The sequence below is a fragment of the Antechinus flavipes genome, chromosome 3, assembly GCF_016432865.1.
Source record: "Antechinus flavipes isolate AdamAnt ecotype Samford, QLD, Australia chromosome 3, AdamAnt_v2, whole genome shotgun sequence".
NCBI lineage: Eukaryota > Metazoa > Chordata > Mammalia > Dasyuromorphia > Dasyuridae > Antechinus > Antechinus flavipes.
Window position 1 is genome coordinate 287,358,604 of NC_067400.1, and position 16,203 is coordinate 287,374,806.

The 16,203-nt window shown below is 36.0% G+C and overlaps 1 protein-coding gene across 1 annotated transcript in view; it reads left to right on the forward strand.

Moving 5' to 3' along the window:
• MAP3K15 (mitogen-activated protein kinase kinase kinase 15) overlaps nucleotides 1-16,203 on the forward strand; it is a 143,095-nt gene that overhangs the window by 114,990 nt on the left and 11,902 nt on the right. Inside the window, exons 20-24 of the mRNA XM_051985155.1 lie at nucleotides 8,016-8,199; nucleotides 9,290-9,467; nucleotides 11,479-11,653; nucleotides 12,890-13,075; nucleotides 13,556-13,661. Coding sequence (XP_051841115.1) covers nucleotides 8,016-8,199; nucleotides 9,290-9,467; nucleotides 11,479-11,653; nucleotides 12,890-13,075; nucleotides 13,556-13,661 — 829 coding nt within the window. The remainder of the gene's footprint in view (nucleotides 1-8,015; nucleotides 8,200-9,289; nucleotides 9,468-11,478; nucleotides 11,654-12,889; nucleotides 13,076-13,555; nucleotides 13,662-16,203) is intronic.

The following is a 16,203-nucleotide window of genomic DNA, read 5'->3' on the forward strand; positions in this document are numbered from 1 at the left end:
TCATATTTATTGTATCATAATTTGTTCTTCCATTATCTAGTTTATAAACACCTACATTAAATTCCCATCTTTGCCACCTCAACAAAGGCTTCAAATATTTTTGAACCTCTTTAGTAAAGAGTTTGTTTTGCTTAGAACTAATCCCTCCTTTAATCTGTCCTTCCTTTAGTTCTCCCTCTTCCCTCTCTTCTTTTCCTCCTTTTTTCCTGTTGAGTAAAATATATTTTTATACCCCAAACTCACTCTCTCACTCTCTCTCTCTCTCTCTCTCTCTCTCTCTCTCTCTCTCTCTCTCTCTCTGTGTGTGTGTGTGTGTGTATTCTTCTTTTAATCAGTTCAGATAAGAGTGAGGTTCAATTGTAACTTACTCTCCTCCCTCTTCTCCTTATTTGTAGTGTTTATTTGTATATCCTGATTATTTGAGAGAATTTTCCTAACCTTTTTCTTTCTCCTACATTATATTCCTTTTCCCTTTTTTTCTATTCTTAAGGTCATTAAGATATTATAGAATCACTCACAGGAATTATCTGTAATATGACCTATAATGATGTTCATAGGGGACACATGTATTATTTCCCCATATTTGAATGTAAGTATTTAGTTTAGTTTTTTTTTTTTTATAATTTTTCATTAATTATTTACTTTTTAGGTTTCTCTTAACTTCTATGTTTGAACTTCAGTTAATTACTCAGCTCTGGTCTTTTTATTAGAAATGTATGGAAGTTTATAGAAAATTTCTTTAAAGATTCATTTTTCTCCCTTTTGAAATATTCTTGGTTTTGCTGGAAAAGTTGATGCTTAGCTATAAGCCCATATCCTTTGCTTTCTAGAATACTGTATTCAAGGTTCTCGTTTTTTTTTTTTTTTTTTTTTTTTTTTTGAGGAACCTGCTAAATTGTATGATCCTGACTGTGCTTCCATGGTACTTTTTATCCCTTCTAATGGCAGTATCATTTTTTTTTTGGCCTAGAAGATCTGAATTTTGGCTACATATTCCTCGGAATTTTCATTTGCAGGTTTTGTTCTTAAAGTAACCAATAGGTTTTTTCTATTTCTACTATTTTACTATTTCTACTTGACTCTCTCTTTTTATTTATTTGTTTGTGTGTTTGTTTAATATCCCACCCAGTTATGATGAGGCTTAGATTTGGGGAACCCAAATGAAATTAGGGTTTCTGGTAGTCAGGAAGTTAAAGGAGTCTAGTAGCAGGTTCAGGATTCAGGGTAGGTTTCAGTGCAATGGTAGGGAGTTTTGGGGACTCCCTTCTGGCAGCACAGAGGCTCCCTGTAAAGGAATTTATAGACTCAGAAACCTAGATTGATAAGAGTTTTATTATGGGGATTGGAAGTAAGGTTAAAGTCTGGTTAGGGAAATAGGTGAGGGTAAAGAGATGATAGCACTGGAAAGAGTATTCCACTGGGCAGAGGCTCCATGGGATGCCAAGCATGGTGTAGCTGGCATGTTTGGAACCTCTGCAAAGAGAGGATTTTAGTTTGGCTCTTTTTATAATGAGAGATTTAGCTAAAAGGGGCATGTGGGTGGAGTCCCAAGTTGCCTCCTTGCTGGGTTTCAGCTAGGGCTAGAATTTGAATTGAATTCAATGAGTTTCAGGGTTGAGCTGACCCCGTCCAGATAACAAAGATGAAACTATTTGTCCTTTGGGGCAGGGTGCCTCACCGAGGCAGAATTGAAGGAGATTTTCTTCTTAAAGGATTTTCAGAATTTCAGGGTCTTCTCTTTATTCCCCCCTCAAGCAGTTAAACTTAAATTCATTTAAGGGAAAAAGGACTTGGGGATTTTCAGAGTTCCGGGGTCCCCTCTTCAGTTACAGATCAAACACTTTTTTTACATTTGTTTTTAGAACTTTGAATTCCAGATTCTCTTCCTTTCTCCCCACTTCTCTCCCCGTTATGAAGGTACATAAAACATTTCTATAAAAGTCATGTTGCAAAAGAAAAGAATATGTTTCAATCTGTATTCGACACAATCATTTCTTTCTCGGGATGTGGATAGCATTTTTCATTGTAAGTCCTTCAGAGTATTCATAGATCATTGTATTGCTGAGAACAGCAAAGTAATTCACAGCTGATCATCCCACAACATTACTATTACTTTGTACACAATACATTTCACTGTGCTTGAATTCATGGAGGACTTTCTAGGTCTTTTTGAGAGCTTCTGCTCATAATTTTGCAAAGAACAATAAAATTCTTTCATAAACCACAGTTTATTTAGCCATTCCCCAATAGATGAGCATGCTTTCAATTTCCATTTCTTGGCTCTAAGAAAAGAGCTGCTATAAATATTTTTGTACATATAGGTTCTTTTCTGTTTTAAAAAAATATCTTTGGGGAATCATGACTAATACTGATATTGCTAGATCAAAGAATATGCATGATTTTATAGCCCTTTGGGCATAGTTCATATCTTTTGATCATTTATCAATTGGGGAATGGCTCTTTTTTTTTTTAATAAATTTTACTCAGTTCCATATATATTTGAGAAATTAAACCTTCCTCAGAGAAACTTGCTTTAATATTCTTTTTGGAATTATTATTGCAAACTGTATTTCTCACCTGTTTATTCTATTCTCTCTCTTCTTTCCACTGACCTTCCTCAAAGGTATTTTGCTATTGATCAATCTCTTTGACAATATGCTGTCTCTTCTATCGTCTTGCTCCCTTCCCATATGCTCTTCCCCTTCTATTTTCCTGCAGGGTAAGATAATTTCTATAGCCATAGTGAGTGTTTATGTATGCTATTTTCTCTTTGAACCAATTCTGATGAGAATAAGGTTCACTCCCTCTCCCTCTCTTCCACTTCTCCCCTTTCACTGTAAAAGCTTTTTCTTGCCTGTTTTATAGCAGGTGATTTACACTATTCCACTTCTCCCTTTCCCATTCTCTCAGTACTTTATATTTATTTATTTAAAACTAAATACAAAATAAGAAAAAACAAAATAGAAAAAGACAGAAAATGAAAACAAAAAAGCAAAACAAAGCATTGTCATATGTCTAGCAAAACATCACAGAGGATTCGAAATATGTAACAATAAATTTCCATTTCAAGAAAGCATATATAATAATAGAAGAGATTATATTAATTTTTTTCATAATCTTGTTTTCCTTGAATGATTCTTTTTTAAAAAAGTTTTTTCCTTAAACTCTCACTTGATTTTTAAAGACTTTTTGGAGTTCTTCTATATATTCTTCCTGGACAGATAGTATTTAAACTTACTCTTTGGGGTAGAAGAGGTTTTTTTTTTTTTTTTACTTCACTATTTTCCCCTGAAGATGAATCCCAGTATTCCCTATTTTTAATAGTAAGTTTCTATGGCTAGGTTCTTTCTTTTTTCATTTTTGAAAAAATAGAACTATTAGTATAAGCACCTTTAATGTTGTGTGGTGGTGGGGAATGTTGTTTCTGGCTTCACTTCAGCTTTCCCCTCTGACCAGGAACCCCAAACCCTAAATTCTACTTTCCTGCAAGTGCCCATAGTAAATAGTATCCTTGCCCCACTACCCCTGAATACACGAAGTGTGCTGGTTCTTTCTTGTCCAGGGCAAGCATCACAATTGGGTCTGGTGTTCCTAATTGGCCAAGATTGCCCCAGGCTTCCCAAACTCAGACTCTGAACTCCTAAAGCTGTCTTAGAAGTAAAATTTCCTGTGATTGGAGCTGAATCTAAACCCAGCTAGCCCCAGGGCTCCCCTCTTGTGAATACTTCACATTGCCTAAGAAGGGGGGGGGGGAGCGTCTTTCTTCTGGTCTTACTGGAAGTGCCTCAGAGTCTTACCAAATGGGGTCATGAAGAATTGAACATAACTAAAAAACAACAGCTACATTTCTTTTCTAATTTTCTTCTCAAGAGCTTTCATTTCATTTATAAAACTTTTAAAATTCATTTTAAAAATTCTTGTTTTGTCTCTTCTATGCATTCTAGTAGAGTTTGTATTCAATTTCTGAGTTTTTCTCTTAGACTTTGCTTGTAGATGTTTTAGAATCAGTCTCTTCTTCTGGGTTTGCGTTTTGAACTTCTCTGACTTGATTATAACTATTGATGGAATCTTTTTTGTTTGTTCATCTTTACAGCTTCATGACTTCAGGCTTAATGTTAGGGCAAGACTCTGAGATACTTCTTGAGGGAAGGTCTGATATGGCCCTTTTGCTGATTTCTTGAGGTTGTTGAGTGGTTGTATTATTACAGTATCTTAAGGATAGGCTGGGGATCTATAAATTTTCAATGCTCCCAGACTGGAGCAAAGACAAAGTCGGAGGGCTGTCCCACTGGTCTGAGTTCTGCAAGTTTTGGTTTAGGTCTGAGTAATAGCAGACTGTTGCCAGATGTAGCCCTTATCAGCCTTCTGGAAAGCTTGTTTGGTTCAGAGTGTTAGAACTGTAGGATCTCCTGTAGCCTAAGACTCCTGCTATGCTTATTCCTCTAAAGGCCAGGATAGATGCTGGAACTAAGTTCCCACTCTGTTTCTGGGAGCTAAATTATAAGGCTGCTACTTGCTTCTGAATTTTGGACCACCCTTCCCAGAAACACTATTCTTCTGCACAGGTCTCTTCAGTCTGCCCTTCATCTGTGCTTCAGAACTTGGTAGTGGGCAACAGTGCTGAATTTTTGCATTTACTTTCATAGTGTGCCACTCTGGATCTAGGGCTTCTTCTTGTCCTGGTTACAGAATCTCCTTGAGCACTGAAGTGCTCTGCCCTGGATGCTACTACTGTCCTATTCCTGTCCCAAATATCCACTGACTTCTGTTTGGACCAGACAAATGACTCACTGCAATTGTTTCTGGATTTCCCTATTTGAATTTGGTGTGGTGCATTTCCTAGGTCTGAATGGTAGAAATTTGTGAAGAACTCAGCTGCTCTGGTTCCTACCAGATGTTCTTGAATACATCTTTTATCAATTCTTGTATCATAGTGCTATTCCATCACATTCTCATACCATAATTTGTTTAGTCACTCTTCAATTAATGTATATCCTCTTAGTTCCAGTTCTTTGACACCACAAAAAGACCTGCTATAAATATTTTTGTGTTTATAGGTATTTTCCTAATTTCCTGCACTCTTTGGGGTGGTATTGCGGAGTGAGAAGATATACATAGCTAGATAATTTTGGGGGAGCCTACTTTTTAATTGCTTCCCAGAATGGCTGGTCTAGTCACTATAAAATTATCTGCTAATCTCTCAGAAACCTATATTAAAATGTAGGAAGAATTCAGCACACAGAGAAAAAAACTTTGAGGGGACTGTTGTGTGAGACAGAAAGAAAAAAAGAAGGATTAATTTCAGTCCCCAAGCAGCAGAACTAGCAGGGTTGAAATTACAAAGAGGAAAATTTAGAGTGATGTATGGAAATATTTCCTAACACTTAGAGCTATCTACAAAAGGACTGGATTGCCTTGCCTTGGGAGGTAGTGCATTCCCCTCACTGAAGGTCTTTAAAGCAAAGATTCTATAACTGTGGCATATGTGTAGTGGGGAATTTTTTTTTTTTTACTATAGTTTGGATCTGTTCTCTCCTTCCAACTCAAATCTTTTGGTTCTAGGAGCTTGAAAAATATCCTGTGGATACCAAATGATTCCAAAGCTAGGCTTGTAGAGATTGTAGACATTAACTGCAGCATAGGGATTAAAGTATGTCCAATAGGAACAAAATCCCTGGGTTACCTAGGGGTAACCTAAGAAGGAATCAAGAAAATCATAGCAACAAGAACTCAAAATAAGAGAACATCTGTTCTATTGACCTGTTTTACATGAAACAAAATCTAGTAGACAACAGAACAATGTCAAATGCAAATAAAAGCATCTGGGGCTTCTGATTTCAATGCAGAACTGAATGTTGAAACTCTTAATTTTAATTGCATTTTCTTGCTGATCTATGGTTAGATTTGGGGGCATTTGTTTAACCTCCCTTGAATCTGCAGTATATAGCTATGAGATTGCTTTTTAAAGTGAATAATGTGTATCTTTGTTGCCAATAAATGTCTAAGCATTTATTAAGCACTTAATTATGTGCTATACACTAATTTAGCCAGGCTGCTAAGGGATGGAGATAACAAAGGCATCTTCTCTCATGGAGCTTACATTCTAATAGGGGAAGAAAAGGGAGCTGAAAAGTAGATAACCCCTGGTGGCAAAGAGTAAAGCACAGCTGGTCCAAGGCCCTCTTTACAATGTAGGCTCTGGGAATGACTCACCAGTGGAATAAGGACCTTTGGAAAAAGGCTGCTAAAGCATGGTGGTGAAGTCTGGAGAGTGCTGTGTTTAAACTGATAACTCTTGGCCCTTTCTTATGTGGCCAAGTTGTTCATCAGTATAGTAGAACTCGTTGAAAATAATTAGATAAACAAACTATTGACTTCTGACCGGCTAATAATGTTTGTCAGTGACTGTGATCTGTAAAGATTATTGTACAATTATTTTGTTTATTAATTATTTATAATTCATAATATTTATCAATAATTTTATTACATTTACATTTTTATTATGAACTTAACAAACACAACAACAAAAAAGAACAAGCAAAGAAATATGTATAAACAAACATGAATAGGAAGTGATTAATATAGAGGGAAGGCACTAGAATTAAGATGGATTAGGAAAGGCTTCTTATGAAAGATGGGATTTTATTTGAGACTTGAAGGTAGCCAGGAAAGCTGGAGGATGAAGTAGGGGGTGAAAAGGAAGAGGCAGAGAAACCTCTTAGAGTACAGTTAATGTATGTAGACTCAAGGAATGAGTCAGACTTGAAAGAGCAAACAGAGCAAGAATCCTAAGAGGGGAGGATTCTTGAAGTTTTCTCATTTCTCAAACATGTGTTAGTCTGGAGAAGAATATAGAACAAGGAGAAAGAAGGGAGTATGGTCGTGTGCTCAGCACACATCTGGGATACTTCTATTAAAACTTCATTAACAAGAATTACTTCTAACTCTCTAGAATTATTATTAAGGATTCTACACACTTCAGCCGTGTTTTTAATTGAAGTTGTGTCATAGTGATTTCCTAGCACTAATAAATTCTGATAATTTGTTAATTAACCGGCCTTAAGTTTTTTTTTTTTTTTTTTTTTTTTTTTTTTGACGGGGGACCTGTGATTTCATCACTATAGAGAATACCTGGAGAAAGCTTTCTCAACTAATGCAGAAGGGGTTAATTGCAACTTTACAGTTTAAAGCAGAATGCCAAACCCTGTGACCTGAAACAGTTCAGAGCATCATCAGAACCAGATCAAATAGTTATTTGGGGAATATCAATTAATAAATATTTACAAAGTGCTTATTATGTTCCAGGAAGCCAGAACAAATCAAAGGTTGGACTCAAGTCTAGCCTCCAAAGCCTGCTCTCTAGCTACTGTACTAAAATCTCTTTGATTATTATGAGTAGTGATACTTTTTCAAGAGTTAAAAGAACTGTGACTTTTTCAGTCTCAGATTAAGAAAAAACAATTTTGTTCGGGTTATAGGGAATTTGGCCTCTGAAAAATAAGTAATCTATAGGATTTGGGACCAGTGGTGGATATTGGGGAGGAAAATTGTATTTATTATGCCTTTGTCTTAGTATGGAAATCAATCCCTTGATAAAGTTTGAAGTAGGAGATAATACTATTTGAACACTGGATTTGGCATTTAGGAAACCTGGATTCAAATTCCACTTCAGACAACTCATCAGCTCTGTGAGATTCTGTATGAGTTTCTGTTTTCTATTATGTAAATGTGAGGATAGAGGAGCATCATTGTGAATATGAAATGAAATAATGTATGCAAACTTTAAAGAGCTATGTAAATGCCAACTGATATGAGATAATATCTGGTAAATAGGAATGGATATTCTGCAGCTTGGTATTATATAATGGAAATGGTGATGTCTGTTGTAGTACTCTAGTGAGGTCGGAGGTATATATTTAATTGTCTGAAAAAAATAAGAAATTAAAAGTATTGCAAAACCTAAGTTCATCAGAGGCCTCATTAAAACAGATATTTTACTTTTATCTCCAATATAGGTGGGCATGTTCAAAATACATCCAGAGATTCCAGAATCACTGTCAGCAGAAGCCAGAGCTTTCATTTTATTCTGCTTTGAACCTGACCCGAACAGACGAGTTACAGCCTCTGACCTGCTCAAGGACACGTTCTTGAAGCAGGTGAATAAGGGCAAGAAAAATCGAATTGCTTTCAAACCTTCAGGTGAGTTGTGTCTATGAAGACAAGTCAGAATATCAATTAAGTTTTGTATTTAAAAAAAGGAAAATCATGTGAATTACTAGCCACCCCCACAGGCTTAGCTTTGTTATTCATGCCAAGAAAGCTGGCATGTGAAGCTGGCTCCACAACATCCCCTAAACGTAGAGCTTTACATAATGCTTCCATTTTTATGTCAAAGTTAGAAGGCTGGGTGTAGCATATTTGGGGTTTGTTGAAAATCTAAACAAATGAATGTTTGACATTAATAACAGAGAAGTACATTCATTCATGGGCAGAATTTGAAGACAAAGATAAATAAGTCTACCTTATTAACATGCTTCATTTTCATTTGTGACCACAAAGTCAGGGCCATTTGGGTAAAGGGGACAGATTTGATTCTTTTACATATGCAGGATTTGACATTTTATATTTGAGGCTAGCAAGTCTCAAAACTGTCTGCTGAACTAGACCTTGATTGAAGAACGCACTAAGTGCATTTATACAGTGCTGCCTTCTCTTATAGTTGGACCCACTACAAGTCGCAAAAGCACCAGTTGGTAGGTAACTTCTAGCACAGTCAACCTAGTGATAAATGGTCCAGTAGTTACCTACAAAATGTAATCATTGGCTCTTTTTCATCTGGAGGAATGAAGTCAAAAGTAACAACAATATTAAAATTTTTGACTATTTGTCAGCATTTTATATCCATATTCAGCCTTACTTTCTTGCATGTGTTCTTGGTGCAATAAGAAAGTCAACAAAGTAGGCTATTTCTATTTTGTATACTGGAATTGTGTCTTGGCTATTTTTTTTTTTTTGCTCTTGTTTTGGCTCTGACCATTTTCTCTGACTATGCCCAAATCTGGAATGCTCTCCCTCCTCAACTCTGACTTCCCTGTAAGTTACATTTTTTTAAAAACAGGAATTCTTTCTCACACTCTTAATTTTATTGCCTTTCTTCTATCATTTTTTTTTTTCTGTTTATTACCTTCTTATCAAATCTTCTCAAATGGGTAGGAACTGAATTATTTACCTGAGTTCATATTAAATGGTAAGCCTAATTTCTTTGCTTCCCTGTTTCTCTACTACTTAGATTATACTAGGAGTGTATCACTTCCTCTCCCTGTCCAAGGAGAACAAACTGGGGGCAGCAGCAGCAGTGAGCATGGCTCCATATCCCCGGACTCGGATGTGCAACATGCCTTCTTTGAAAAGACAAAGCGATCGGTATCAGAAATGCAAGCTAAGCAACACCTCTCCCAGTTATTAAGGTAACAGTGTCCCCATTGCTGCTGTTCTCCTATGGACAAGCTTTCAATGGCCAGTGGACAAGCAGATGGGCATGGAACCATTAGGAATCAAATGCTTCTGCATTTAAATTTAACTTGCATTAAGTGATTTTTCCTCATTTCTTTGTGGCACTATGAATAAGACATAGGCCATGTTCTGGATCCAGAAAGAATACTGTATAAATAGACCCCATACTGAATTATAAATGGGACAGACATAGCTACTGAGGCACCTTGGTAGATGGATTACCCAACATAGAGTATGGAAGACATGAATTTGAATCCTGCCCTAGATGCTTAATATCTGTATGACTCTGGATGATTCACTTGCAGCTGCTTTATTTTCCTCAATTGTAAAATAATTATAACACCTACCTCAAAAAGTTGGTGTGAAAGCCAAATGTGAATACATGTGACATGCTTTGCAAACCTTAAGTTGCTATATAAATTCTAGCTGTTATATTGTATTATGCAGTCTTTTTTTTTTTTTTAATTATTGTCAGACTTGGTAAAGACCATTTGGAATTTCCTTGGCAAAGATACTGGAGTAGTTTGCCATTTCCTTCTCCAGTTCATTTTACAGATAAATCATTCAGCAAACTTTGTCAGGTAGCTGCTGTGTGCCAGGTACTGAGGCCAAAGGCAAAAGTGGAAGAGCCCTCAAGGGGTTTATAATCCATGAAGGACATAAAATATATGTCATATCCTTATGTAGCATCTACAAATAGATACACTGATGGGGAGGGGACATTAACACGTGGATACATCAGGAGAGTCTCCACTTATTGCAAGTGTATCTAACAGAAACAGCCATTTTTGCTTCACATTGACTTAGAAAACTACAAATTAACATTATCTATGTTGTATTACATTTTTATTTACTTTGTTAAGCATTTCCCAGTTACATTTTAATCTGGTTCTGGTGACACTTGCCAGTGCTACACCTAGAGAAGTGTTTTTGATATCTCTGATGTAGAGAACAGCACCTGAAGTGAGAATGGAAAGAAACTAGGGATATTAAGAGAGGTAGAGTAAAGGGGTTGGGAATGCATTCTAGATGTGGGGACAGCTAAAATAAAGACATCGAGATTGGAAATGGAATGCTATAACTGTTGCACAATTTCATTGGATCTAAAGTTTAGGGTATACTGAAGGGAGTAATATATACTTCTGGAAAGGTAAACTGAACCCAGGTTGTTAAAGGCTCTGGATGATAGAGATTGATTCTAACAATAATAGGGAACAGTTTATATTTATTGAGTGGAGGAGTGACATGCATGAGTTGTTCTTTAGGAAAGGCATTGTTCAGAACAAGGGAAAGCCCAAGGATGGGCTTTCAAGGATGGGCATTGCTAATAGCAAGCAGATGATTGGGATTTTCAAAGAGTTTCCCCCTCCTTTCCTGGACATAGTTATTGCTTCTACTATATCTAAGCTGAAATATCAAAACAATGAAAGACCTTAGAGTTATTCTAGTTAATCCCATTATTTTAGAGATAAAACTAATAGGGGGCTGTTAAGTGACTTGCTTATGGTCATGTAATAAATATTTGAGATGAGATTTGAACCCAGGTCAACTCTTTATGGAGCTAGTAGTGTTCTTTCTACTGTGCCAGGCTACATGGATTCAAATTCTTTCTTTCTTTCTTTCTTTCTTTCTTTTTTAACTAGCTATGAATAAGACCCAAGTTCTTTGAGTGAGTCTTAGTTCCTTTATTCATAAAATGAGAATAAGGATAATATTTATTTTCATTGAGTTGTTGTAAACATTAAGTGAAGATGTGAGAAAAGATACTAGTAGAGCATTTTGTGAAAACATTATATAAATTTGAGCAACTATTATAATGACTTCTTTGAATTGTCAAATTTTTTTTGATAATTGGAGGGGAAATAGAGAATTTCTGAGTTGGTTTGTTTGCTTTCTTCTCTTGAAGCCCTCTTTTAGCTAATATCCTTGATATTTGCTCAAGGTTGTGCCTTGTTTTATCCCCAGCGTTCCTGATGAAAATTCTATCTCTGAAGATCGTAGCACGTCCCCCTCCCTCGAGGATAGAGACTCTGGGCTCTTTCTACTGAGGAAGGATAGTGAACGTCGGGCCATTCTGTACAAAATCCTCAGAGAGGAACAAGATAAAGTGGCTTCAAACCTACAGGAGTGTGTGGCCCAGGTGAGGAGGTTTTAGTGAGATCCTTTTTGGGAAGACATTCTGTTCCAAGGGCATTTCTTCAGAGACCTCAATTTCCAATAGGAACATCCAATGAACAGAAGTAGGGCCGGTCTCGCTCTTAACCCATAAGAATTCCTGCATTTACAATAAACTCAGTGACATTTTCAAATACTATTCCTTTTCTTTCCTCCTTCCTTCATAAGCTCATTTTGCCAAAGGCCCCCTATTACAATGATACTGGAACTCTACTCTTGTGATGGTGAGCTAGCACACTCTTGTGGGAAGTTCAAATATAGGTTGATGATAGGAATCATCTTTAAATCATCTTGGACTTCCAACATATATAACTCTGGATAGTGGGCCAGCACATTTAGAGAGCATGAATCCAAGATTTCTCAAGTTCTTTAGGATTCATAGCTAAGTTAGAAAATGATAATATCTGCCTCCCTCACAGGGGATTTTGTAAATCTTAACATTTTAAGTGGGCGTGAAATGTTATTATGTTATAATAATGATGATGATATCATAGTGAAACAATAAATAAATAATGTAAAATAGAAATGAATTGTACTGAGGATGTTTCTTTTTATTCTCCTGTAGAAGATAAATTTACAGATCCCCCATATTATTCCCCTTCAATTCTCAATAAGTTCCATACCTGACTCACAATTTTTCTTTCATCTCCAATTCCTGCCCTCATACTAGAAGACTTAAATATATGTCTGTTTTGACTGGTCCACTATAAGTCTATGTCATAACCTCAACCGGGCCTTCATTGCTGCTAGGCAACCCTACAATATCAACTATACCATTCTTCGGTGGTTCTTCCAAATCTTTACAAACCTCTTCATATTTCTGATAGCTTCCCCTTCCCCCATTCTCTTAACTGAGATATTGTCTCATAATTTTTAAAAATCGAGACCATTTATCATGAAATCCCTCTTATCTTTTCCTCATCTATCCCTCATGTATCCAGCATTAGATCAGAGTCTGCATTGTTTTAGATCTAAAGATGAAGCAGTTTGCAAAGGTTTCTCTCATTATAATGGGATATGATCAAAGATAAAGTGATTTCTAATAGCAGATTTGTTTGGGGGCATGTAAATTTATAGTTTCAGGAAAAAAAATTGATTCAATGTACTGTTGCATTTAGTGCAGGTTCTTTGTTAGGACTTGATATGTTTTCCCTTTCTCCTTGAACATAGTCATGCAGTTAATTTTGTTTTATTTTCTCAGAATTCCGAAGAGTTGCACCTCTCAGTTGCTCACATCAAGCAGATAATTGGAATTTTGAGAGACTTCATCCGCTCCCCTGAACACAGAGTGATGGCATCCACTATATCTAAGCTAAAAGTGGATCTAGACTTTGACAGCACTTCTATCAATCAGATTCATTTGGTACTATTTGGATTTCAGGATGCTGTAAGTCTTTTGTCTGAGCCTCACTATTGCCAAAGAAATTTAATGAGCCAGCCCAGTTAGCTAATAATTGATATCATAAAAGTCTAATGAGCTGCTCCCAGGTCCTTCCTGCCAGAGTAGCTGTCTCTTCCATTTTCTGTATTTTCCCAACTTTTGAATTTTTGAGTTGATTATGCACAAATACAAGAAGCATGTTCACTTAATGTCTCTGTATAGTCTCATAGACCATGGACACAGAGCATGCTTATGAGATTTATGAATAATTTCAAATTTGACAATGTTAGTGATGTGGCCAATATCATTATATTATATTATTATCATATGTCAATAACCATAGCAGCCAAGGAGTCTTTCTAACAAACTATGTTTTGATGAGAGGGAATGGAGAATCACATAGTTGTACCCATTCACCAACCCATATAACAGACTGGTCTAAGGTTGTTTTAATGTGATCTATTTTTTCCCCTACCTTAATTTTAGGTGAGTAAAATCTTGAGGCATCATTTAATCAGGCCCCACTGGATGTTTGCAATGGATAACATCATACGTAGAGCTGTGCAGGCTGCCGTTACTATTCTCATTCCAGGTAAAGCTACACCCATATAATTCAATGTAGGCTTCAACCTGCTGGTGAAAACTTTGATTAAAGCTCAATTAATCAACATTTATTAAGCCCTATGTTAAGAACTAGAGATATACAAGGGGAAAAGACAGTTTCTATCCTCAAGGAGCTTAAAATCAAATGGGAAAACTCAAGGTCTTCCTAAAAGTTCTTGTAGCTTTGGAAGGTTTATTTTTTTCTCTTTCTTTTTTTCTATCCTGTTTGGTATTTTCTCTATACCTTGACCATGACTGTAATTATTTATAAGACTGGATTAAACTCAACAAACATTTATTAAATCTTTGTCGTGGCTCCTTCAGGGATTTCTTTTTGTATTCTCAGTGCTTAGCACAGTGCCTGGCAATAAAGAATGTGCTTAATAAATTTTTATTGATTGATTACCGGGCAAGAGGCAGTATGGAAAAGTGTACAACTTCAGAGTCAGGAAGCCTTGGTTTTAAATCACAAGTTCTACACTCATAGGGTGACACTTTCCCTATACAAGTTGCTTGATTGACCCCTCAGGGCTCAAGGCAGCTCTCTATAATTATAATTGAAAACAAAACAAAACAAAATAAAACAAACAAAAAAAGTGCTTATCTACATTAATAGAGAAAATTGTTCACCTGTATAGAGTCCTTTCTAAACAGATGAAACTATAGGTCTGATTAAAAAAAAAAAAGTGCCAAATGCTGTGTTTTAGGGGCTGCTGATATAAAGATGAGAAAGGGGGGAATAAAATGATTATAGAAATGACTTTTATTTGTATCTGTGGACAATTTAATTAACTCCCTTGCCTTCAATTTTCACCCAGTGATTCTTTAATCCAATTTATTAGTCCGGCTGTTTCTGCAGCTCCATTTCCCGTTTCTATCTGTTGAATATTAATCCATTTTTGTGTTTTACCAGCACCTAAAATTCTACATGTCTAAAACTAAATTCATCATCATGAAGTTTATATAAAGAATTAGAAAGCACTATATAAATGCTGGGTGGGGATATTATATTAAATAAGGTTTCTCCCTCTTGAATTTTTGAAAGAAACATCCATACAGTAAACAAAAACCCTCCCTCTTACATTCTTTTTTCTTAATTCCTCTGGACTACTCTCATAATTGATACTCACAGGTTGGATCCCTATAGAGCACCTGCTACTTTGAATTCTTAGGGTAACTGTTTGCACTTCTAGTACAAAGACCTGAAAGCTCCTACTGGGTGTTTCCCATTATCAGTCACACTAATAGACACAATCAGCATAGTAAAACATTTAGTAAAATGATATAATAAGATCATTTGCTAAGAAACCCCCCAAAACCAAAACATTCCTCCCATTAACTTGGGGCACATTTTCCTATAAATACAGTATTTATGGTAAGAGTGGGCACCAACCTAAACTACAATAATAGTAAGGCACTCTATTTAATCAAATCCAGTAGTTCCTTATCACAATACTCTAGAATCAAATATAAAATCCTATTAGGTGTTCCGAGTCTTTCATAACCTATTCCCTCCCCAGCCTCTTTAGTTTCTTAGTACTAATTAAACTCCCACCTGCTACAGAAAGCCTTTTCTGATCTCTGTTAATTCTATCATGACTTTCCTTTGTTGATTATTTCCAATTTATAGCGGCTATGGCTCGTTCATACATAGTTGTTTGCATTGTGTTTCTCTCAGACTGTGAGCTCCTTGAGAGCAGGGATTGTTTTGCCTTTTTTTGTACCCCAATCATTTAGTTACAGAGTAATTGGTAAACTGTATGTACTCAATAAATGCAACTTAATAAATTTTTGATTAACTAGAAAGGAGAGTTACATATCAACACCCTCAATTTTATAGTTAAATGAAAACCAGAGATCATAGCAACAATTTCTCTCATATCCTTTATATGTTGATTGTCATGGAACAATGAAAAGTACTGGATTAGATATGGCATCAAAGGAACTGGGTTAGTTTTCACAATTCTGTTCTTTTTTAGCTGCATGTCTTTGGGATGTCAGTTCCTTTCCTTGAGCCTCAATTTTTTCATTTTTAATGTAAGAAGGTTGGATCACACGACCCCCAAGGAATCCTTCTGGATCAAAATGATTCCACAGAGTCATTCAGGAAATGCTGACCATTATTTTTTAGCATTATGCCTTTTGTTTTATGCATCAATCTCATTTTCCTGACAAATCTCTCTCACAAATGAACTCTCTGTAACAAAGCAAAAGAGAATTAATACTAACGGACAAGATGGTGATGGGTGACTGTGTATGCAACACATTCCATTCCTTTATTGTAAGGAGGAAAGGGTACTTCATCAAGATTAAGTAAGAATCTTTAATAATTGCTAATGTAAACAAATAAACCTTGTCTTTGTGTTCTCACACATAATGATGGTTATACAAATCTATCAGATTTTTTCTCTTGGAAGCATCTGCTTTTAAAATGTTAGAGTGAGAGCTGTACCTAAAGCAGAACTTTAAAGTCTGTTTTATTAATACCTAGTGATGGAGGTAGAGGTGAGAAGAAGAGATTATTTGGTTGA